The sequence below is a fragment of the Silene latifolia genome, chromosome 9 (genome assembly GCF_048544455.1).
Source record: "Silene latifolia isolate original U9 population chromosome 9, ASM4854445v1, whole genome shotgun sequence".
In the NCBI taxonomy this organism is placed as follows: domain Eukaryota; kingdom Viridiplantae; phylum Streptophyta; class Magnoliopsida; order Caryophyllales; family Caryophyllaceae; genus Silene; species Silene latifolia.
Genome location: NC_133534.1, coordinates 22,402,196 through 22,427,181, shown reverse-complemented (window position 1 = coordinate 22,427,181; position 24,986 = coordinate 22,402,196). Strand labels below are relative to the sequence as shown.

Below are 24,986 nucleotides of genomic sequence, written 5' to 3'. Positions count from 1 at the left end.
ACGTTAGATATAATTTGTAGCTAAGACTCATGGGGTTCCAATCCATTTGGCCTTGTATCAATTTGATTTTTCTGGAATTAGTTATGGATTTTATTCCGAGTCTGTCATGTGCTGGAAAATCAGGAAAAATCGTGTTGTTCTTTAAATTGATATTCCTATTAAGCTATGATGAGTCTAGGTTATGTGCATGATTATTTGATTGAGTAGGTGGTAATTATACATAATTATGTTATGTAGGTGATGGATATGTGAAGGATCATAATTGATTGCTTATGTGCTTGGATTGCGAAAAGGTAGGGAAATACACTTGACTTATTATCGTTGTTGTTGAATTGTGTTGACTTGTTTGTGTTTCATATGACCAAACCGTGAACGTTGACGTGATTCGTGGTTGTTGATTCATGTTATGATTCATATCCTGGAATGTGCTTGATCAATTGATCGTATTGAGTATATTATCACAACATTCGATGAACCCATGATTCTATGATTTACCAGTTCAATGATATACATATTGTGTTGCATTAATTTCTTGAGCATTCATATGCATTGGAGATGGAGGATGTTGTGGTGACGTGGTGTGGTGATGATGATGTTGTGATAAGGCCCGGGCGGGTTCTGCAGACTTGCCCTGGTGTCCTCAACAAGCGAGTGCGGATCGGCTACGGTCGATATATAGTCTACCGGGATCGGTATGGTCAGGCGTTCGGGTTATGAGATATGAGTTGAGATGGAGGTGGAGGTGACGGAGGACCATGCATATCATATTTTGTTGTTTCATTGTATTCCCTACTCAACCTCGTGGTTGACCCCATGTATTCGTGAACACCGTGACGATCCAAATATTTGGGAGCGGACTTGACAGTTTTATGAGATAGGATGGGAGCTTGACGGGCGTGAGACACTGGATCAGAAGACTTAGTAGCTAGATCATCATTTAGAAGACTTTCACTTTTATTTATGTTAGTTCTTTGTAATTTGATGTGAATGAGGTTTTGTAAAAAGTTAAGTTAAAGAAATTATGTAATTTGCCTTGGAGTTTAATTTGTTATTCACTACCTCGGGAAACCGAGATGGTAACAGTCCGGTTTATTAGGGAATGTCTTGCTAGAGGCTCCTTTATAAATCGGGGTGTTACAGAAGTCCCTTGTTCAGGTCCATCACACAGCGCTAGCCGCTAGCGATTAAAAACTATATAGTATAATTAATTTGTATAGATTTATTTAATTACATTGAAGTCCCTTGGTTTCTGGAATTAATATATAGTATTGATTGATTTTATCGGGGGAAAAGTGAACATTTTATTATAAAATATGACTAATTTTATCGGGGGAAAAAGTGAACATTTTATTATAAAATATGACTAATTTTAAAAGGCGGTGTCATTTTTTTAGTGTAACACCATATGATGATCATAGACAGAGAATAAAAGATTTTGAAATTGTGTATTTGTGTGTTTCGAAAAAAATTCAAGTACTCTTACCCACAATCAAAATAATGTCCTACTCCATATATTATTTACTTTTACATGATGGTCATTTACATAATACTTACTTTTATTGAAAAACTAGTTTTATTAAAGGAATTTTTATATCAAATGTATCATTTATAGTTTTTAATTTAATTTATAGTCAAAATGTTTTGTAGTGGAGTACAACATGTCTGTGGTAAATGAGGCATACGATAGCTTGGTTTTCTAAGCTAATGGCTTGCCCATTGGAGTAGAAAATGGGGATTAGCTTGCCTTCCTTGGTTTTTCCAATTGGCTTGGAAGAAAAATGTGTGAGGAAAAGAAGGTAGTGGGACCATAACAAGCTAATACGGTTTTGGTTTAGCATTGGAGTTGCTCTAAAAGCAAACTACTACAGTACTTGTACGTCTTTAGGATCTCTAGGCTAAAAGAACATTCGAATCTAAGTTTTCAAAGTTATTATCTAGGGCCGTTTAATAGCATGTTCAAAACCTTCTCGGAAATGGAGTTCATACTCTTATCTTCTAAATCTGAGTATTATTTTCTACAACAACTAAGTTTTACTATTGTATAAGGGCCTCAAATATAAAATTGGACCTCGCAAATTCATTTGACAACCCTCTCTACCGTTTGGTCTAAGTCTACCGGGTAGGCAGTATACAACGATTGAAAGTGTTCCGACTCATCGAATGCCTCATATGTCAATATCCATGTTATCAAATATTAGAAAGCTAATCGTCCCTCTATAAACAACTTGTTATTCAATAACTTTGTCAATTATTTTCGGCTGAATTTAACTTTTTTTCCTTTTATCGTCAAATATTATTGAATAATAGTAATGTAAAACTATAAAATAACACCCACAAAAATATATTTATAGACGGTCTCATCCATCCATTGGACGGATTCATCCTGTCGACAACTTAAAAAGTAGGCATGGGCAAAGGCACTGCCGAGCATTAACTCTTCCTAAACCCTCTAATGACAAATTCATGTATCCATCACGTTTTTAGAGAGGCAAATCGGACAGCAGACTGGTTAGCTATAACATGGGTGCAATTCGTCCACCTCCACCAAAAACAAATTCGTGTATCCATAATTACAAAACCCGCATTTAATCACCACTATCCGACATTAAAGCAAGCCGGGGTTAGTTAAACAACAAGTGTCACTGTGTCATGATCCCTAGTACAAAAGGACAAAGCTCATGATATCTTGATGATGCATTTTTTTTTTAATAATCTGCATTTTTTCAGTGTACTACTCCCTGCTTTCACAGACAATTAGTACTACTACCTGTAAAACATGACCTTATCATCTGAAGCACTCTCCTACGTTCAAAAGGCATGCCCTTATTCCAAACTACCCAACACACCTTTTCCAAATTTTTTTTTTTTAAAAAAAAAAAACAAATTAAAAACTACTAATAAATGTCTATAAAAGGGGCAACACTACTGTCTCCTACACTTTAAAACAATTCACAAAAAACACAAAAAAAAAAATGGAAGTAATGAATAATGAAGTGTTAGGAGGAATGGAGAAGGGCAAAGAGAATGAAGAAGTGATGACGATGATGACATACGACAAAATGCGAGAAATAATACAAGCAAGTGCAGTGGTGGTTTTTAGTGTGGGTAGTGAATGTTGCATGTGTCCTGTGGTGAAACATCTTCTTGTAAGTCTCGGTGTGGCGCCGACTGTCATGGAAGTGGATTCTTCTGTTGACATTGATGCTGTGTTTCGTCGTCTTACTGGTGATGACACGGCGGGGTTGTTGCCGGCGATATTTGTTGGAGGGAAGTTGTTGGGTGGGATTGAAGAACTTATTGCTTGTCATATTAATGGGTCTCTTGTTCCTCTTCTTAAGGAAGCTGGTGCTCTCTGGCTTTAACTTAATTAATTATTATGATTAGGTTAATTAATTAGGGCACGTCGTATTAAGTTAGGGTTTATGTTTACGTGTTTCGTGTCGTGTCGTGTCGGGTTGTTAATTAGCTTCTTAATTTTAGTTTAGGGAGACTAATTAAGTATATATACATATGGGGTTGGTTCAATTAGGGTTTTTAGTCACTAAAGTTAATCATAGGTGACATAGAAAAGATTATGTTATATTGTTATTGACTTATTGTTATGAAGAATGTTATGTTTCAAAAGGAGTTCATGGTTAGAATTTAATTTTCGTATTTTTATATATAATTACTCCGTAGTTGTTTAATTTGATGGTTTATATGAATTACTCTACAAGTTTCATTCATGTTTAGTTACTCCTTCCGTTCTAATTTATTCCCTCCGTTCCAAATATTTGTTTAGCAAGTTTCATTCATGTTTAGTTACTCCTTCCGTTCTAGTGTATTGAGCAATTCTCAATCCTAATTTCCAATTTAAATATATTTATAATAATAGTAATTACGATATTTGTCAAATCTCAAAATGGTTTTGTTTAGGATAACAAGAAGTCAACAATCGGGTATGAAAGTGTAAATCGAATGTTGAAAACACAAAATATTAACGATTTTTTAAAGTAACTATTCTTTAGTAAACCAAAATGTGCGTTAAAATCACTTTGAACAACTACAATGAAGCCATGAGTGTGTACTTAATGTATATTCACAATCTTTTGTTACAACAATAACATTATCCCAGTGCCTCAATGATTCCCGCAAATTACGGAAAAGGAGGGGTCGGATATAAGCAGTTTTACTCTTGTTATGATAGTTGGTTAATTAGATGATTAAAACGTAATTTCTTAGAACACAAATTCTTGTTTGTGACGGCACATATCCGTCACTCTTGAGTGACGGATACCATTTTACCTTACAAAGTACCCACTTTTTCTCTCTCTGCAACACTATTCATGTGGTCCCCTTTCTCCACTAACCCATTTTGTTACCATTTTATCTCACAAAATATCCGCCACAAATGGTAACCCGTCACAAGGGAGACCAATTGTTCTTAGAAAATCTTAATCATTCCTGGTTTAACGTTAAAACACAATTCAAAGTTTGGTAATTCATGCTATGGAACGAACAGTAATTTTCAGTCAATGAACATGAAAAAAAAGAGGCTGTAACAATGACATCATAACCTGTACTATGATCAGTATGACCAATATGCCTGCCGTTGCAATGGGATAAAAAATAAAATAAAAAATGATAAATAATCATAAGGGAATCATCAAAAATCAAAGAAATATGATTTGGTATTGCTTTAGACTGACAATGATACGGGATTTTGAGACCATTTTACAGTCAAATGTGACTACTTTTGGAAAAAAAAAAATCACCATAAACTATAACACTAACTGGACCATCATGGTCACATTTGACGATAAAATGATTTCAAAATCCCGTCTTATTACTTCAGACGGAAATGGGATCAAAGATAAAAAGACAGAAAAGTGAGGAAAAAGGTAAATAATAGGCATGTTATGAATTTATGATGTTACGTAACATCCATATATTAGCATTGCATTGCAGGCCAACAAAGTCTGAAAATATTCTGAGCAATTTCTGTGTATATTGTCTCATCCCAAATTAAGCCATTTTATAATTAATGATTTTCAGAATTGCGTACGTACGTTAGAAAAAATAATTAGAAAATAATTGAATTTGCCAAATTTTACCACGACAATAAAACATGTGATCTGCATTTTACAGATTATCTTTGAATTGAATGCATTGTTGTTGTAATTCTGATTGTTGGGATCATTTTTTGTTTGACCTTGTTTTTTCTGACAGGGGAGTTTTTTTGACTCAACATTGAATTTTCATGAACTTTAAGCTCATTAGGTAAACAAATTTATTTTTTAATACTCGTAAATATTAGACAAATTTATTATTAAGAAAAACAAATTTCGAGAAATTAATTACGGATTACTTTGTATAGATTGTGTTTGATCATTGATGTATATTTTGGAGAATAAAATGAGAAAATTGTGTTCCTTGCTTAATTCATTTTCATTATTGTTTCGCAAACCAAATGTCCTCAATCACTCCCTATGGGCGGGCTAAGACACCGTTGGTAATTCGACTAGGCTTGTGTGGTATACAGAGTAGTTCAGATGAAATGGAAGAAACTTGGTCGAATTATAGAAGTAATTTGTTAATTCAAAGTACTACCCGGATAGTAGTTCACATATTTGCAAAGTGCACCAAGGTAAATTAATGGCCACCAGCTATCGAAATGTTGGGTACGCCATTTGAAACACAACGGTGATGACTTTCCATCATCGTCAATTTCAGATTATGAACAGACTTTGTTGGCATCAACCAGTAAAATAAACGATGAGGTAATGACTCGAACAGAAGTGTGACTGACTCAGAGGTGTACTAAAGCTTTAACAAGCGGCGATAAAAGGCCAAAACTACAAAGCAGCGTTACAGGGGTAAAACGGTATATACCCAACCTTTATTAAAGGTGCTAAGGTATGTAGCAGATTGCAGCTACTTGAACTCAGCCTCTTCTAGTCCATAGTCATAGATGATCTCAATCTGCCATAAACACACAAAATAAGGCATTGACAAATCAACATCAAAATAGAGTAATCACTACTCCCTCCGTCCCTGTCAATTGTTGTCCTTTAGTTTTGGCACAAAGACTAAGGAAAGAGGAGGGGGTCAATTAATAAATGACAAGTGGATCAAATCAAGTTCATTCTTAAAATAGAATGGACAACAAATGACTGAGACACCCCAAAATGGAAAAGGACAACAAATGACCAGGACAGAGGGAGTACGTTTTAACATTCATTCATAAGAGCACTACGAAAAATGCGGTGATTAAAGTGAAGGAATTGGACAAGACCATAAACGGGTGTAAATCATAAAGTAACCCATGATGGTTGATTCATAATACAATCCCAGATATGGAATATAATCTGATAAATAAGAATTAGACCACCAACACTAGCTGAATAACTCTTCAACATAATGCACAGAAGGACAATCAAGCTCTATGCAAGATTGCAAGGAAATGGAGACTGGAAACACATACCAGTACAAGGTTTTTTTGTCACTCAAAAAACGACATAACATTAATTTAAGGGTATATATTGGATAGGAAAATCCAATCCAACCCTGTCCCAATAACCGAAGTTGGTTTGAATTTTAAATTTCGGCATTGTGCTGGGGCTGAGAACTCGAATTTTACGACTTTTAATGACGAAGATGGGATATTCATACTCATCTACTACAGATCTACTACGTACGCATAATATGAATGTTGATGCTGTTGAAATGAATCACAGGGAATCGTGGTACTCTAGGGCTGTACAGACGGTTAAAATAAAGTACATCTCTTCTCAAAGTGGGTAAATATTGCTCCAAAGTTTGCCAAATTTGAGAATATAAGTGTTTTTACAAGAAAAAGTAAGTATAAGTCACGCAGGAAAACATCATAAAAAAGAAAACATACCCCTTTAGGTGGCTCTGGGTTTCGACAGAACTTTGAACCGCCAGGAGCCCATGGGACTACATAGAGAATAGAATATGCATAAGATAGCTGGACTCTACGATACTGGATTGATAAATATGATGAAACTATGAAGTACACGGCATTTGAAGGACACATATATACATAATTAAAGTTCCAGTCAAAACATTATTCAGCAGAACAGTTAAAGGTCTCTTTGTTTACTTATCTAAATATATCTCTCTGGTACATAAGTAATATAAACAGTTTTGTTAGAGTGCACTCGCAGAGGTGAGAGTAGTTCCAATTTCATTCTCTCGGTCTTTTGTTCAGGACAAAATATAAACTGCACACATGCAAACCATCTACTCTTGATATTATTATGGACAAAAGGAAGACTATCAGGATGCCCACAACTTTAGAGACATAAAAAGTCATCAGGTAGATCACAAAGTAAATTTACACTAAAAAATACGGAGTACAATGAATCATAATAGAGATAATTTGACGAGTAAAATTCCCAAAGTAACCCCCTACTATATAATAACAAGGGAAAGTTTCATCCCTTACCAACATAAGGATCAGGGTGCCGCCACTTGTTGTACTCAGCTTCACCGTTAGCAATCATTCTGTCGATAGTGTCAAGGTCCTCCTATAAGACCATCAGAAACAGTCCTTTACAAAATTGCAGAAGATATATCAAGCAATAACAGTAAGAAATGCACACCTGAAGAAACTATCCAAGCATCATCATTTCTTCAAAATATATTTTTTTAGAAACTAAGCATGAATACACGAGAACACATTTTAAATGCAAACTGATCTACAGCATTGAACTGAAAAGTCTGACTTTCCTCAATATCAGATCAATGAGAACACATTTTGAAGATCACACAATTGCATCTTTGCCACCATGATCATAAGAAAATAATCGCTGTATCGTGCCAGTAAGCTTTTTTAAGTTAAAATCTCATCCTTCAGTCTGCTTTACTACCGGTGAACACACAACAATGACTTTACCCAAATCAAATTTATTAGAATGCATTACAAGTATTACACATTTGTAATGAGCCAGCTCCTATGTCTTAGGTCCGTAGAATGGGGAATTGGGGATTAGTGGCTACCTCTAGGAAAACTAGGGTTGCCGAACTCATAATACGCATAATTCGAATTCGCAATTCGCTCAAAATAGGGAATTGAATACGCAAAGTATTACAAAAAAAAAAAAAACAATTCGTGAATTTATAATTACTAATATACGAATTTATAATTACTAATACGCTTCATTTACTTGATGATAATAACAAACAAACAAAAGGTTCATTGCATAAAGATCAGCAATTCAGCATTACAAAGTGACGGAACCACCAAAATAAGTCTAATGATCATATTTTTCTGGTTTCTTAATTAAACACAAAGTGACGAAACCAGACAAAACACCAAAATAAGATTAAGTTGCTAGTCGCCTAATCTACTGATACATCTTCTCCTTTCCCTCTGATGATCTTTGAAGTTGATCACCACCATCAAACGTTTCCCTTAACTCTTCAAGCCTTATGGATGAATCTTTCAAGGCAGGATTATCAGGTTCAATATCCCACTTTTTATGCATCCCAGACTCGTATTCCATTGTGTAACGGAAATAAGCCGAAGATTTAAATGAATGAACACGAGTTTTTCTGCCGTGGTATTATTCAATTTGTTCCTTACCACACTATGAACGAACTTATAGATACTCCAGTTTCTGTGATTTACCACTCCGGAGAAGTTGGAACCATACATAAAAACAGGTACTGTGATTGCAGATTATCTCATAAAAGCCATTGATGAAGTAGGTCCTTCTAGTCGTTCAAGTTGTATCACCAAGTTGTGTTGTGACAGATAATGCAGCTAATTGTGTGTTAGCAGAAAAAGAGATTCAGAAGGTATATAAGCATATATTTTGGTCTCCATCTGTAGTTCATACAATCAATTTGTCGTTCAAAGATTTCGGTAAAAGATTTGATTGGTTGCATGATACTTATATGAAAGGCAAAGCGATAGTAAGATATGTGACCAATCATCAAAATTGTTTAGCATTGTTTAGGAGTGAATCACATTTAGAACTACTAAAAGTTGCTGAAACAAGATTTGGTAGTCATTTTATCTTGTTGGAAAGACTTGTCAAGTGTAGAGAAGCTTTGGTTACATTAGTTTGTCAAAAAAAATAGGACTGGATAAAGAAAGGTGATGAAAATTCTAGAAAGATAGGTACTGAGGTTGCTGAAAATGTGAAAGACGATACTTTTTTGGACGATGTTGAAAATATTCTTCAAATTTTAGACCCCCTTTATCATGTGCTAAAATTTGCTGATGGGGAAGGTCCACTGATGGGTGAAATATATGAGAAGATGGACAACATGTTAGGGGAAGTAAAGGATGTTATGGCTACAAATAGGTATGAATTCAAGTTTTTATTAGTTAATTTGTATGTTATAACTTTGAGGAGCTTTAACATTAGTTTATATTTTATAATTTTACGTTGTTTATGCAGGTATTCCAGTGTTTTTCCAGTAATGGAGCACCTTATCACTGAAAGATGGGAAAAAATGAACATAAAAAATGAACTTTCCGATACACTGCTTAGGATTTGCTCTTAATCCTCGTTTTTATGATGCAAATTATCTTGGCTCCCGTGCTCCGGGTGGAATGTGTAGAAAAGCTCCCAACTTAGATAAAGAAATCATGACGGGTTTAATGAGAGCTTTTCAGAAGTTGGCTGAGAATTCAGAGAAGGGGGCTAATTTACGTGGGCAATTTGCCACGTTTCATATGAAGAAAAGGATTTTTACTACCAAAGCCGCTCATGTGGATGCTTTAACAATGGATGCCCTTTCATGGTGGTCGACTTATGGTTCAGAAACCCCTGAACTAGCACTGATAACAATTAAGGTATTATATCAGCCAATAAGCAGCTCATCCGCGGAAAGAAACTGGAGTATCTATAATTCGTTCATAGTGTGGTAAGGAACAAACTGAATAATACAAGGGCAGAAAACTCGTGTTCATTCATTCAAATCTCCAGCTTATTTCCCGTTACACAATGGAATACAAGTCTGGGATGCATAAAAAGTGGGATATTGAATCAGATAATCCTGCCTTGGAAGATCTATCCATAAGGCTTGAAGAGTTAAGGGAAACGTTTGATGGTGGTGGTCAACTTCAAAGATCATCAGAGGGAAAGGAGAAGATGTATCAGTAGATTAGGCGACTAGCAACTTAATCTTATTTTGGTGTTTTATCTGGTTTCGTCACTTTGTGTTTAATTAAGAAATCAGAAAAATATGATCATTAGACTTATTTTGGTGGTTCCGTCACTTTGTAATGCTGAATTGCTGATCTTTATGCAATGAACCTTTTGTTTGTTTGTTATTATCAAGTAAATGAAGCGTATTAGTAATTATGAATTCAACGAATTATTTTTTTTTTTTTTGTTGTAATACATTGCGTATTCAATTCACTATTGCGAATTCGAATTATGCGTATTATGAATTCAACACAACAACAACCATGGCTCCCGCGAATTGCGGTGTAAGGGGGTATCAATTGAGAAATCAGTACAACAACAACACTATCAAAAAAAAAAAAAAAAAAAAAAACATTGCATCAATGGCTCCCGCGAATTGCGGTGTAAGGGGGTATCAATTGAGGAATTGAGGAATTAGTATAGACCCAAAAAATCAATATTGCCGATAACGAAATTGAATAACATACCACATTAGCAACCATCAATCATACCCATTCATGATTCACCTCATTCATTTTCAAAAAAATGAAAAAGGTCACAATTTGTAGCATAAAACCTAAAATGGCTACCAACCCATCAAATTTGTCCCCCATGTGTTCGATTAAGCAATCAGAATTGATCTAAAAAATTAAAATTGAGATGAACATACCACATTTTTGTGGGCATCAAACTTCTTACGGAGCTCATCAGCCTAGAAAACAAAAAAAAAACAAAAAACAAACACAAATCGAATCAATAAAATCGAAAACCCTAAAAGTGAACACATTCAATTAAAATGAAAAGGGGGGAAAATTAGGGTTACATCTTGATAAAACAAATGGCGATGAACAGCCCAATTGAGAGTGTCGCGAAGAGAACGACGGTAAAGTAGGCGAACCCTTTGACGTTGAGCTGCTCTTCTTGCCAAGTACGAGGCCGTTGAGACACTCATCCTTTCCCTTTCTCTCTCTTTTTACTGTCGGAATTCGGAGCAAGCTTTGCAAAAATGGAGTAAAATGGTGATGCGAGTGTGACGTTTTTTTCCAATGATCATTTACCAAGGCGATAAATTTCATTGCCAAAGCCAATTTGTTTGTTCAAATCACCAAAATACCCTTAACAAAATTAAACTTTTCACTAAATGGGTTTTCTAAATGTTCAGTAAATCACTTTTTTTTTTTTTTTTTTTTTTTGCGGGAATCACTTAGAGGGTGTTTGGTTGGAGCTTTTGGAATGAATTAGAATGGATTCAGGCCATTCCAATGTTTGGTTGGAGTATTTTGGAATGGAGTTAGATACCTGATGGATTCTAACTTCATTCCAACCCCTTGGAATCTCATACTCATCTCTCTCCCCAAGTTTCCAACTTCATTCCACCCAACACATTATTATTCACATACCCGGATTGAACCAAACAACTTTAAACATATATGGGGTTCTAACTCCATATTTGGTTGGAGCTTTTGGAATGAATTAGAATGGATTCAGGCCATTCCAATGTTTGGTTGGAGTATTTTGGAATGGAGTTAGATACCTGATGGATTCTAACTCCATTCCAACCCCTTGGAATCTCATACTCATCTCTCTCCCCAAGTTTCCAACTTCATTCCACCCAACACATTATTATTCACATACCCGGATTGAACCAAACAACTTTAAACATATATGGGGTTCTAACTCCATACCCCCTTGGAGTTAGAATCCATTTCATTTCATACCTAATGTTTGAACCAAACGCCCCTTTATTAGAGCATCCACATTGAAGAGGATGGTGCATCCTCTTAGCACTATCTCTCTTCTAAGAGGATGTCCTCTTCAATGTGGAACCAATTTGGACATCCTCTTTGGAAGAGGAAGAGGAATACTTCCTCTATTTTTAGAGGAAGTTAATCATAGGCCCTTGTGCCCATTCTCCCATAAACTTAAACCATGCGGATTATAATTTATGTTTATAAATTTATCAACTATTATAAAAATAATTAAAATATAAAAGAGGAAGAAGAGAGGATCCTCTTTGATGTGGGGAAAAAATGGAAGAAAAGTTAGAAGGAGGAGGGTGATAGTGGAAAATGAGGTGTCAAAAAAATAGAGGGAAAAAGAGGAAATAAGAGGAAGAGGAGATACTCTTCAATGTACATGCTCTTATACTCTCTCATCCACTCTTTTCTTCTTCTTCTTTGAAGTGGGCACGAGAATTAAGGGTAGGGAGTATAATATTGAAAAAGATATGAGTGGGGTTTGTTAATTGGAGAGAGGTATGAATAATTAGGATTAATAAATATTAATAAAGGAGATGGGTGAGGTTTGGTTATTGAAAAGAGGTATGAATAATTAGAATTAAATATTAATAAAGGATATTGTGGGGTTTGATGAATGGAGAGAGATAGGAGTATAATATTAATAAAAACTTTCTCAAAAAGGAAAGGGGAAGAAAACCTAAATATTCCGTTTTAGGAAATAGGGAAGAAAAGAGTGGATGGGAGGGAGTATTTTGTAATTTATTTTTGCAATACTTTTTTTTATTAACGCAGTAGGCCAGTAGTTTTTTGATTAAATTAATGTTTATTTTTTATGTATTTTTTAGCATTTATTTTGTTAAATTAGGATTTGGAGTAATTTAGGGTTATTAAGTAGTAGTTTTCTGGCGGCATGGATGGTGGTGGACAGGCGGCATGGGTGATGACGGTAAGGGGAGGACGACTCAAAGGTAGCGTGAGAGCGTGGGTGCGGTGTTTATGGGCGGGTTTGATTGTGTGGGGGGAGAACGATTAGGTGAGGTTGACGGTGACAACGGGACTTGGTGGTTGACGCGTAGGTGATACGACAGTTTGCGGTTAGTCGGCGATTTCAACGATATGCGGTAGCCGGTAGGTGGTTGGGAGAGGTGGTGTGGTTGCAGGATGTTGGGAATTTTGCTGGTGGCATGGTTAAGATAAACTTATGTGTTGTTGCCTCTTTTTTTTCCTTCTATTTTGTAAAGTAGTACTATACCATAATGTTGACGGCGGCGTGTCGGAATTAGCATCGGTCGTGGCTGGTTGTGGAGGGCGCTGGTAGGAGGGAGAGGAGATGGAGAACTCCTACATTGAGAATATCCTCCTTGCACCACACTTTCAAGACGTCCACACACATGCATCCTCACTTAGGCACACAGCTCACATAGGTCATCATTACAGTTCATTATATCCCATCCTTGGGTCTGGAGTCTCTGCAAGGCTCCTAATCAAACTATAAAAGAGTGTTTTGTATCTCCTACCTTATTTCAGGCACACTTAGCCCAGCTCACCTTATTACCAACCTCACTTAGCCAATCATAGCCTTTGGATATTGTGTAAACACCGTCATTGATAAAGACCAATCTATAGAGGAGTGTGTAGGAACTTCTGCCTTATTCCAGGCACACTTAGCCCAACTCACCTCATTACCAATCTCACTTAGCCAAACGTAACCTTTAGATATTGTGTAAAACTGTAAACACCACTATTGCTAAGCCACCATGGTCCACAATGAAGAGTCTATAGATCCAAAATACTCAAGAGGGGGTGGGGGGATGAATTGAGGATTTAAAACTTTTGAAATCTTTTTCGATTGTGCGTATGTAATTGATTACTTAAAGTTTATTGGTTAAACTTTAACTAATCAACTAACGATTGTAAGCAAAATAAACGAAAGAACGAAACAAGAAGAGACACACGGATTTTTGAAGTGGTTCAGTTTCACAAGTCGAAACCTACGTCCACTATTCTCGATTAATAAATTTAGTACCTTTCTACGGATTACAAATTTACTAACCCAACTCGTACAACTAACTCTAGCTGTAACTCAATGAGTACCGTTAAATACTCGAGTGACTAACTTACGCTAATAAGAAAGCACTAATGATTCTAACAAAGGTTCACGTTAATGAACAAGTTAAGAAATCAACTAAGCACTATTATCTTATAACGATAACTGAAGAACAAGTATGCGAGTTTTGTAACACACGACCTTTCAAAATTGCAAATCGGTTTTCGTTAAAAACACACGGTTTGCTCTTTAAAATATGAAAACAATTTTTATGCTTAAGGTCTCTTTTTTAGATGTTGTAAATAGCAAAGTATTTATAGGCAAGGAAGAGGTAGGCTACACGGTTTCTACAAGAACCCTAATAGCCAAAATAATAAGATATAATTACAAATTATATCTTCTCATTATCTCTTTCCTAAAAGCCATGAAATATAATAAAGAATATTCTAAAAGATAGAATATAATCTTCCCAAATATTATCTTTACTATAAATTCTAAGATTATGATAAGATTTACTAAAACAAGAATATCTTTTACCATAAACAAATATATTAAGTAAGATATAAGATATGTAAAGATATTATTATAGAATAAAATCTTTACCTAATATCTCTTAGGCAACACGCATACGGCTCATAAGCTCGTGAATCATGCAAACCCTAATCTTAATATATAATTAGAATTTAGGTTTTAGGAGAGGCAATATGGAAACCCTAATTGATAGTAAAGTCCAACTCATAAGTTGATCCAATAACCATCAATTAACGCTAACCATAAAACCGGACTCCTCACTAAACCGGGCTTTACAAAATAAATACTTTCACTAAAACATTTAAAATAAACTTTAAACAATTACAAAACAATTTTCGAAACATTTATAAGTCGTGTATGAAAACTCAGCATTTCAATGTTATAGTAGAAGAGCTATAACATTGAGCTCTTTTACTAGTAATGTTATAGCTGCAAAGCTATAACTTTACTAATTAAGAAACTCATTCTTTGATTACCATTATGAGATAATCACCTATACTATTCTAATCTTCAAGGAGATCTTCGAGTATAGGCTACATCATCATCCAAGCTTGATTATTCTTTAGACAAACTTCGTCTTCACATAATACTTGAATGAATCTTTGAATTGATTGATCTTGAACAAAGGCTTGAACGTCTCATGTAATTGTCACAATCCTCTTTGTTGCTCGTAATAAGTTAATGCTAAAACACTTAACAAACGATTACACGCAACAAGTATATAAAATGTAAAACACCTTGACATCATCAAAACATAAACATATAAGCTATATGGTCCAACACACAATAACTCCCAATAATCATGTTACCCTTAACTCTACAAATACGTCTCTAATTAAGCCCAATTAACATTATAAGTTGGTTTATAATCCTTCCAATCAGCCCCTTTGATATGCACACTATGATTCGATTTATTAAACATATATAATAAAGTGTTATATTATTGATACTCTAATATTTTATATTGACAATTGACATTTTTAAACATGTTTGAGTTTTCATTAAACATGTTATTTAGGGGACGTTTGGTTCAATAACATGGAATGAAATGGATTGGAATATGAATCCATAATGGTATGGGGTTATAAATCCATTCCCTCATAAATTTGTTTGGTTCATCTTAAAATTGTAGAAGGGGGAATGATATTTGATATCAAAGGGGGGATTGGAATGAAGTTAGAATCCATTAGGTATCTAACTCCATTCCAAAAGACTCCAACCAAACATTGGAATAGAGCAAATCCATTACAATCCATTCCCAGAGAGCCTACAAACATCCCCTTAAAGCTTTTGTAGGATTGATCTCTCTTTTTCCCTTAAGTGAGGTGAATAAAGAGGTACTAATTCTTGCAAAAAAAAAAAAAAAAAATAATAACTACTACTCCGTACAAGATAAAGAGTTTTCAAAATGACTATAAATATTACGGAAAATTCACGTGGTACCCTCGAATTTTTTCATTTTTCACGTGGTACCCAACTTATTAAGTTTATGCACATGGTACCCCCGAGGTAATATTTTTTGGAGTTCCGTAACCAAATCTGTAACATCCGTTAAATGATGCTGATGTGTAAAGCTTTGTTGGTAATTAAGTTTGGGAGGGAAAGTGGTGTGCAGATGGTACCCCTAAAAATTTATGGTTTTCACATGGTACCCTATTTTGTACAAAAACAACAACACAATAACAAGACAACAATTATAATGTTGACTTATAATGCAACATATCACTTCTTCATAATCACTTTAATTTACACTATTTTTGTCCAAAATGTAATAGTTTTAGGCATTTTCTTTTGTGATTGAATTGTTCTTTTAAAAAAAAAAAGGTTTGGCATTATGTGTGTGTTTAGCCTATTTTTTCAAATTGTTTTTTTGACTAAAAACACAAATTGGCCAAACAAGCCACTATGTAAAGCTTAGAAGTAGTTTCTTAAAAACTCAAAAACCATCTTTTTACCTTTAAAAATGGAAGCAATAATTTGGTAATTTTAGCTTTTGAAAATAACTTTAGAAAATTAAGCTTTAGAAATAAAAGCTCATTTTTAACAAATTACGTCAACATTCTCTATTATATATTCACAAAATTATCGGGAACTAATGATAGATTTAATTCACAACTATCCCATGAATATATAATGCCAAACCTTTTCGAAAAATAATTCAATCGCAAAAGAAAATGCTTAAGGCTATTACATTTTGGACAAGAATAATGTAAATTAAAATGCTTATGAAGAAGAAATATGTTGCTATATAATCAAACATTAAATTTGTTTAGTACAAAATATGCTACCATGTGCAAAACACAAAATTTTAGGGGTACCGTGTACAAACCATTTTCCTCCCAAAGTTAAACACCAAATAAACTTTCCACGTCAGCATAATTTAACGAATGTTACATATTTGGTTATGGAACTCCAAAAAATATTACTTCAGGGGTACCATGTGCATAAACTTAAAAGGTTGGGTACCACGTGAAAAATGAAATAGTTCGAGGGTACCACGTGAATTTTCCGATAAATATTAAATAAATTTAAAATTTAAATTTGGGCAAGTTTTTTTTATTAAGTTTAGTTCTAATGTTATGAGATCGTCACATAAAAGAGTTATGGTGTAGTTAAAGTACTCGATAAGAGTTTGAGGAGGAGTCATTATAGCCTAAAAACGTTCCATAGGCCTACATGCGGACAACGGGCCGGGTCGATGCATGCCGGGCGGGGTTGGAAGCAGTCCGAATTGGTGGGGTGAGAGTCCAATCCCACACCACGGGCTGGGAGAGTGATGGCCGTGGACCGGCCCGGTTGGGCAAAAAGGGAGACGGGCTGGGGAGGAGGGAGCCCATGACCGGCCTAGGTAGAGGAAGCAATTTGGGCGGGTCATGTGAGCAGGCCAACAGTCTGAGGATTGTTGAACCGGTGGGATGGAGCGGGCCAACCTGCACTGTTATCCGGGTCTACATAGGCCCCAAAAATATTGCGCCATCATTGTTGAATTTAAAGCAAGGAGTTTAGTTTCCACAAAGTAGACAAATTAGGAAGGGAGATGAGTTTGTGGTGCAAGAATAGGTCAGTAGGGTCATTCCAACTTTGAAATTGGTGGCTCAAAATTGCTCAAAGTAGCTTTCAAACCATCGGCTATGGGCCATGACTATAACTTGCATTTGTTTAGGTTAATTTGTGGCCACTATTTCTAGATGTCCACGTGATATACAGATCATTTAGTCCCTTCTCGACCTACTCTTCCCCTTTTAGTCAAGTTATTCTTAAGCCTCAACCATCCATTTATTTTATGTCTATTTTATGTCTAATGATCGTACGCAAATCCATTATCCTTGTGGTTATTTCTTGACTTCTTTATTTTTGTAGTGTTATAATCATGAGAATCTTCAAAGTGTTAAGAGACAATTTATTAGCCATCCGGCTTAATGTAGACGGACACTTTTTCTCTAAAGCTGTAGACAAATAATGACTCTTTTGTAAAATCCAAGTGAGAGGTTAAGTGAGAGTATTCATTTTCCACCCACTTACACTATCCACTCTCATTTTGTGAGAAGGACACTATCCGTCTACAGCTTTAGACGGATAGTGTCCGCTATTCGCCTAAAGTGAGAATTTGTGATTTATTAGATAGATCTACTATTTGAGGTTTAGTTTATTCGGTTGTGACTTGTGACGGTTATTCAAGTTTCTTGAATTTGCTCCTATGCGAATTATATTTTGATAAATACAGAATAGTTTTGAGCTGAATTCTTCTACTATCTTTTTTTATTTGATTTTTTTTTTTAAAAAGAACGTTTTATGAATGCTTGAGGTTTAGCTTTTATGTTCAACTTTAAAGAGAATATTCATATTAGGGAGGACATATGTATAAGCAAACAAACCCCATTAAGTCCTAAAGGCATTATCCACCAAATACACTTAACAAAATTATCCACAAAGGGTAATAATGGTTGTGGGCTAAATGGAACTAGTCATGAACATTGCAAGATCAACTACCAAATCTTACCCAAACAACACAAAATAATAGAGATGATAATAATAATAATTAGAGTAGATCTTGCTTAAGATATATATATATATCCATTTTATTTATAAAACAAATCTAAATATTGGTATATTGTAATAAACTAATAGTAGAGAAAAAATTTCGACAATTTGTAAGTTGAAGTATCCTTGTATCTATGTGATCTATTTCTTGTTTAAAACGAATATATATGTCTTAAGCAATGGTTTGGGTAATAACTACTCCCTCCAATTCACTAAGATGTTCCACATTTCCTAAAACGACAAATTCACTGAGATGTTCTACTTTCGTTCTTAGTCTATCATTTGTAGTTCTTAAGACTTGTGACCTCGCATTTTCTCTTTTACTTTCATTTTCTTCCACATATCTCATTTCTCTTAAAAACTCATCAAAAACCAAAGTGAAACAACACAGTGAATAGGAGGGAGCATGTTCTTTGTTTTCTTACCGCGCAACAAAAATTATCCGATATAAGTAATCTCTTGTCATTACTCTAATTTGTCAAATAATTACTCAAAACATTTTTTTTGTGTAAATTGGGATGTCCATGATAAGGTCTGTCATCAACATCCTAACAGTGAGTAATCCACTCGCTGTGGTTGCTCTCACAAATAGGTAAATTGTTGTCATAAAAGTTTGCTTTATTTCCGATGGGCAAAAAACGAACCCCTAACTTTGTGATTATAAAATAATTTGAGCAGGTGTCTGGTTCACGCGTGAGTATGGGTTTGGAATCGGGAATCATACCTGAGTGGTATCGGGTTGGAACTTGATACCTCATACCTTGTGTTTGGTTCAATTTTGGGGGTATGGGGTTAGAAATCAATCAAAGCTAAAAACTCTTCAAAATACAATATTTTTAATAATAATTTTTATATTATTAAATCATGTAGAGAAAATTTAATCAAATAAATATATAAAATGATTTTTTTACAATTGTTTTTATTACTTTTTAATATTTGTAATTTGATAACATGTGTATCAATTTCATACTCACTCCCCTCGCTGGGTATGAGAAACCCGTACCTCATGGGTTTAAAGTATGGGTCTGAAATCTTCAATTTTGTAAAAAAACACATGGTATGAGTTTGGTTTATTCCAAACTCATACCTCATACTTAAATTGGGTGAACCAAACACCCTAAATAGATGAGCAAACGATAAAAGAGCGTGACACATATAAATCCATGACGAGGCGTGGAAATTGAAGAGAAGAGGTCACTATTTGTCAATGACTCAATTCCTAACTTCCAAAGGAACACAAGAGAAGGAGACAAACTGACAAAGACACAAAACCATTATTATGTACAGTAAATAACTAAAAATAATAAAAGCAAACAAAATCAACAAAAATGAACAACTTCTAAAATTTGGATGATGCACCAACCCAACTAGCTGTTATCATAGCACAATTTATTTAATCATACTTGTTCATCCTAACCCAAAATCTAATCTATCTTTTTCAATCCCTTTATTTCATCTTTAATCCCATTTATTATTTAAATAATTATTTTAGTGGAGTATTAATAATTAATAATAAGATAAAAGAAAAATCCATGCTTTTATGAAATCTGAGTTTCCCATGGATTTGCCCTTTAAAACGACGTAGTTTTTGAGTTGAGGAAGTGAGAAAAGTGAATAAAAAAAATGAGGACCCTTTGTGATGTTTGTGAGAGTGCTGCTGCCATTTTCTTTTGTGCTGCAGATGAGGCTGCTCTTTGCCGTGCTTGTGATGAAAAGGTACCATCTTTCTTCATCATTTTGATTGTATTTTTATTTTTTGTTATTGTTAGTTTATGAAAGATTTGATCTTGATTGTGTTTGGTAGTGAGATTAGTTAGTACATCCTCGTAATTTGAACAAACGTATGGAAATGACTTGAAAAGACGGAGTTTGGATTTTATGCCAGGTTATGATGAGATAATAGGGTTGAGTAAGCCCTCCTGTTGACTTATGCAATATGTCATGTAAAAAAACCAACTTCATGGAATGTTGTAGTTGATGGGGTTGCTGTTAGCCTACTTGATGCTAGTTTGTGGATTGGTTTGTTGAAAGGTTAGAGTTTGACAGCATTTGGAATTGCTTTAAGGGCTGTTAAGAGAAATAAAACAATGTTGTAGATCTCGGCTAGCTTAGCTGATAAAGTTTTAGTTAGTGGATGGTGGTATTTTATGACTTGGGTTCAAAACTCGTTAGCATCAAAACTACGAGCTACTGGCTCCCTTTTAAAAAGAATGGTTTTGTAATGAATTCAGGTTGGCTAGATTAGTGTAGTTTTGTAGCTGAAACAATGACTTTGTTATGAATGTGATATGTTAGGCGGCTAGGTTGTTGGGTTTGAGTAACATTACATTGGTTTGGCATTAAAGCTTGAATTTTGTTGGGTGCAAGCTAATGATTTTGCTATTATGCTAATGAATTGCTCCTTTTCTCGGGGATGTTTAGCGAGGGTTGTGTCTTGTGTGTGGATCTTCTCATTGACAACCTGTGGGGGTATGGCAGTATTGACTCTGCCCATGTAGTCCAGCAAAAGCTATAGCTTATGAGAAATGTTTCTCAGACTCGACCATCACAAGTATTTGACATGGGCATGTGGCCAAGTGTCGAACTTCACTATTTCTTGGGCTGGCTGATCAACATCGCTTATGAGAGACTTTGTGTTTGTTCTTTATGCCCTTGTGACTGCTTTTTAGCCGTGTTACCCCGACTCTCCGACATGGGTGTTGTGTCCGACACATGTCGAGTTTCGGACACAATTATTTTGTGCGAATTTTTAATTTCTTTGGTCTAAAGTGAAGTGTCGAATTGGTGTCGGACAAGTAGGTGTTGGGACCCCCGACACGGCAGCTAAGTGAAGTGTCGGAGTAACATAGCTTTTTAGTGTAAGTTTACCATTTGGTTGTTGACCACTTGACCAACTACTTCGACCTTTTTGCTTGTTATTGCTTAAAGAGCTTATTTGGATTTTTGAGGGAGCCCGGTTAGAGGACGATAGCACTAGAAGGAGGTGGTGGACAGTTGGAGGTGATAGAGGAGAAAAGTGCTAGTGAAAATATTAAGTCTTACCCTCATCCTTCCTTCCTCCTATATCTTGCATACCCCTCCTTTCATTACACCCTCAATCCAAACCACGCCGAAGATACAGATTCGTTTTATCAAATTATAATGGGATTTACTGGGTGTATAATCTGTAATGAATTTAGTGCATCAAGTAATGTTTAACATGAATAGCTTAGCATTACATCAATTAATAGTACTCCCTCCTAGTCTGATTGTTGGTTTCCTTTCTTTTGAGCACCAAAATTAAGGAAATGAATTTGGACTACACAAAACACCCTACCCCACATAAAATTGAATTTGGACCACACAAAACTTACCAAAAAAGGAAAGGGGAACCAATACCCGACTAGCATGGAAAAGGAAAGAGGAACCAACAATCAGACTAGGAGGGAGTACAATTTATGAGCAGTTTTTGGATTACGGCTTATTTGCATTCCTTTTCTCCAGTATTCAGTTTTTCTCTTCCTCTCTCCTTATCCGTGAACTGTTTCCATGACATATCTTTGCCTTTCCAGTTCATCTGTTCATCCCAATTCCTGCAGTGGGTGTTTTAGTGCAGTTGTTGTGTGTAGCTTTGACGTCATTTTGCTGTTCAATTCAAGTTATAATATTTTGTAAGAGTGGGAATACGACAAAATGAAATACTTTGGGAAATTATATGCAATTGGAACCAATTCTTGGTAAAGAAAATGGGATATTAAATATCGATAGAACTATCACATAAAAAGCCTCATAACCAAACCGGCCAACTAAGATTGCTCCAAGGGCTGGGCTTTCCAGTTATGATAAGAAGAGTATTTGATTCCAAACAGGCAAATAGTACTAGGAAGTAAGTCTAGGGTTCAAAATCTCGGCCGAGTTGTATCGGATTTTCACTCTACCGATACGAGATATCGCCCGAGAAATCACCGAGATTCTCCGCGATCCATCCGTGACGACCGATTAAGGACCGATTATACCGATACCGCGACTACGACCGATACCGAGATTTAAAATTATGTAAACTGATTTTACTCCATTTTTACGGAGAACATTTAATTCTTAAGCTCTGATGACTTCAGATTTCTCAGGACTTCTTAGTTCAAATGATCAGACCAGTGTGTGGAAGTCTGGAACATGAATCGTATACCAAAAAATTCAATTTCCATTACTTGGTTGTCCATAATTTTGATAAATTTGTTGTGGCAGGTGCATTTGTGTAATAAGCTTGCTAGTAGACATGTGCGCGTTGGACTTGATGCGCCTAATGCTGTACCAAAATGTGACATTTGTGAAAACGCACCAGGTGGGCTGTTTGTATGTTGTCTATTTTCTCATATTTCCTTGTATAATTCATCTCAAATTTAAGATCATTTCATGTAAATTTTTGGTTTCCTTAAAGCTGATTTATTGAAACTTCAATGCAGCCTACTTTTATTGTGAAATTGATGGAAGTTCACTTTGCCTCCAATGTGATATGGTTGTACATGTTGGTGGCAAAAGGAAACACAGACGGTATCTTTTGTTAAGGCAGAGAGCGGAGGTCTGAGACTTAAATTCTGCTAATTGTTCTTCTCGAGTCACAATTATCTTTTCTTAAAGCTTTCCTAGATTCAGTCACTTATGGGTGTTTGTCTGTAGTTTCCAGGTGATAATTCTATACGTGCTGAGGATGCCAACCCTCAGCAAGCAGATCGAACCGAAGGTAGGAGGGAAGCAAATCAATCATCCGGCCCATTGACGAGGGAGAGAGACCAAAACAACTTAGTATCTGTGGTTCCAACTCTAGATGGTAATAATGGCACTGATACCCAAATGGATACCACAATGATAGATCTTAATGCCAGACCCCAGAGAACTGTTGGACAGTCCCCAACCAACCAGGTGCGTAATCTTAAATCTTTTTTTAAGAAAGTTGTGTGTTTGGATTACAGAATGCCTATAAGAAGAATACAGTAACAAATTTCCATAGTGCTCGAAGGTTTCATGTAAATGGCGGGATAAGGGGACCTCACGTTAACAGTGTAACAAACTTGTGTTGAGAATTGCACCAAGTGACTGCTGCTTTACAGTAAAAAGATATACAAACAGTTTAACGAAGCATTTTCTCTTATGCCATGATCCAGAGCTAAGAATAATGAGAATTTGGCTCCATTCAATAAAACATTTTACAGGAAGAATATTTACGAAAATATTTTCATACTGAAAAAGAAACAGCCTACATGGACTTTTATTTATATCGTGTTGATTTTGTGTATACTGATCGAAATATAAGTCTGATTACTTACTGGTGCACACACCAGGGAATGGATATTGCTACTGGGACCAATGATCATTCAGCAAGCGTTGTTCCTGTTGGATTCCGGAGCCAGCCCGATAAATGATCCGGTATTATATTTGTTACTCACATATTATATCTAGATACTACTCCATATGTTTTTTATTCTTAGCCGTATGCTTCATGAAATCATGGTAATTTTTGTAGTTGGAATGACATGAAATGGGTCTTTTGGCTTTGTTAGAGCAGGGGCATCTTGAGTCTTGACTTTTGTCTCAAAATGTTAAAAAGAAAAAATAAAAACTTTTTCCTTGCCTCAAATTGGCAAATAGGATAATGTGCGTTAACTTGCATAGCATATCAAGTCGATGCTTTATTTACTGGTTGGTTTGTCACTGAGTGATCTTGAGATCTTAAAGTCAGAGGATCCGGGTTTAAGTACACCGTTTTTTATTTACTCGTTCTAGTTGGACTTGTGCCCGGCAGCGAGCATCTAATCTGCCAGTTAACGGGAAAGTCCTTCACGTAGCTTTTGAGGATAATCTGATGATTAATTTGCTCCTGATTGCAGCTTCCCTCTCTAGAGGCAGAATGTACTTGTTTGTTCAGCTGATTCAATGGTGATATCTTCTGGACTTTCGGATGGAAGCCTGTTCTTGCATCTGAATTTCAAATCTTAAATCTGTAAAATAATATGGAATATTAGCTTCTGCCTGTCTCTGGCCCCCGAGAAATTACATTACCATGGTAATTGTGACTTGTGACCTTTCTTAGGAGCGATTTGGGTCAGATTATAGGATACATTGCAGTACTTGTAGTTACTCGTTTCAAGATGAATATTAGTTTTAGCAATGTTTTAGGGTTGGAAGTTGTGAAGACAATTATTTTTCAGGCAAAGTTGGCCGGTATAAACCATAAATTGACAATTGTACAGGGAAAATAGAAGAAAGTATTTCGTTTGGGATCCTATTCCTGCTGTTAATTGTTCAATATCTATTATGTTGACGTATTTGTCCAAACTATGTTGCATGACTTTAGTCGAATTGGTGATCTGCATTATGCAAGAAGCGATGGGACACAAGTTGAAACACGACCTTGACAATTGGCATATTGTAACTGAACTGTGAAAACGTTTCCTCAGTATAACTGGGACTGAAAATATGCCAATTGTCAGGCGCGTACTTGGTTAT

At 35.5% G+C, this 24,986-nt stretch overlaps 3 protein-coding genes across 3 annotated transcripts; 2 read left to right on the top strand and 1 right to left on the bottom strand.

The window, feature by feature from the left end:
• The first annotated feature begins 2,972 nt into the window (after window positions 1-2,972).
• LOC141600707 (glutaredoxin-C9-like) lies at window positions 2,973-3,362 on the top strand. The gene has a single exon (XM_074420952.1). The coding sequence runs from the start codon at window positions 2,973-2,975 to the stop codon at window positions 3,360-3,362; it is 390 nt and encodes a 129-aa protein (XP_074277053.1).
• Window positions 3,363-5,534: 2,172 nt separating this feature from the next.
• Window positions 5,535-11,267, bottom strand: LOC141599377 (NADH dehydrogenase [ubiquinone] 1 beta subcomplex subunit 9-like). Its single transcript, XM_074419366.1, has 5 exons — window positions 10,969-11,267; window positions 10,816-10,857; window positions 7,451-7,532; window positions 6,884-6,939; window positions 5,535-5,961 (listed from the first exon to the last, which is right to left on the bottom strand). Exons 1-5 carry the CDS (start codon window positions 11,095-11,097, stop codon window positions 5,914-5,916), a joined length of 357 nt encoding a protein of 118 aa, XP_074275467.1. The 5' UTR covers window positions 11,098-11,267; the 3' UTR covers window positions 5,535-5,913.
• Window positions 11,268-19,688: 8,421 nt separating this feature from the next.
• Window positions 19,689-24,765, top strand: LOC141599376 (B-box zinc finger protein 19-like). The gene is made up of 6 exons (XM_074419365.1): window positions 19,689-20,219; window positions 22,728-22,824; window positions 22,946-23,061; window positions 23,160-23,402; window positions 23,822-23,906; window positions 24,368-24,765. The coding sequence occupies exons 1-5, from the start codon at window positions 20,127-20,129 to the stop codon at window positions 23,900-23,902; spliced, it is 630 nt and encodes a 209-aa protein (XP_074275466.1). The 5' UTR covers window positions 19,689-20,126; the 3' UTR covers window positions 23,903-23,906; window positions 24,368-24,765.
• Window positions 24,766-24,986: the final 221 nt, after the last annotated feature.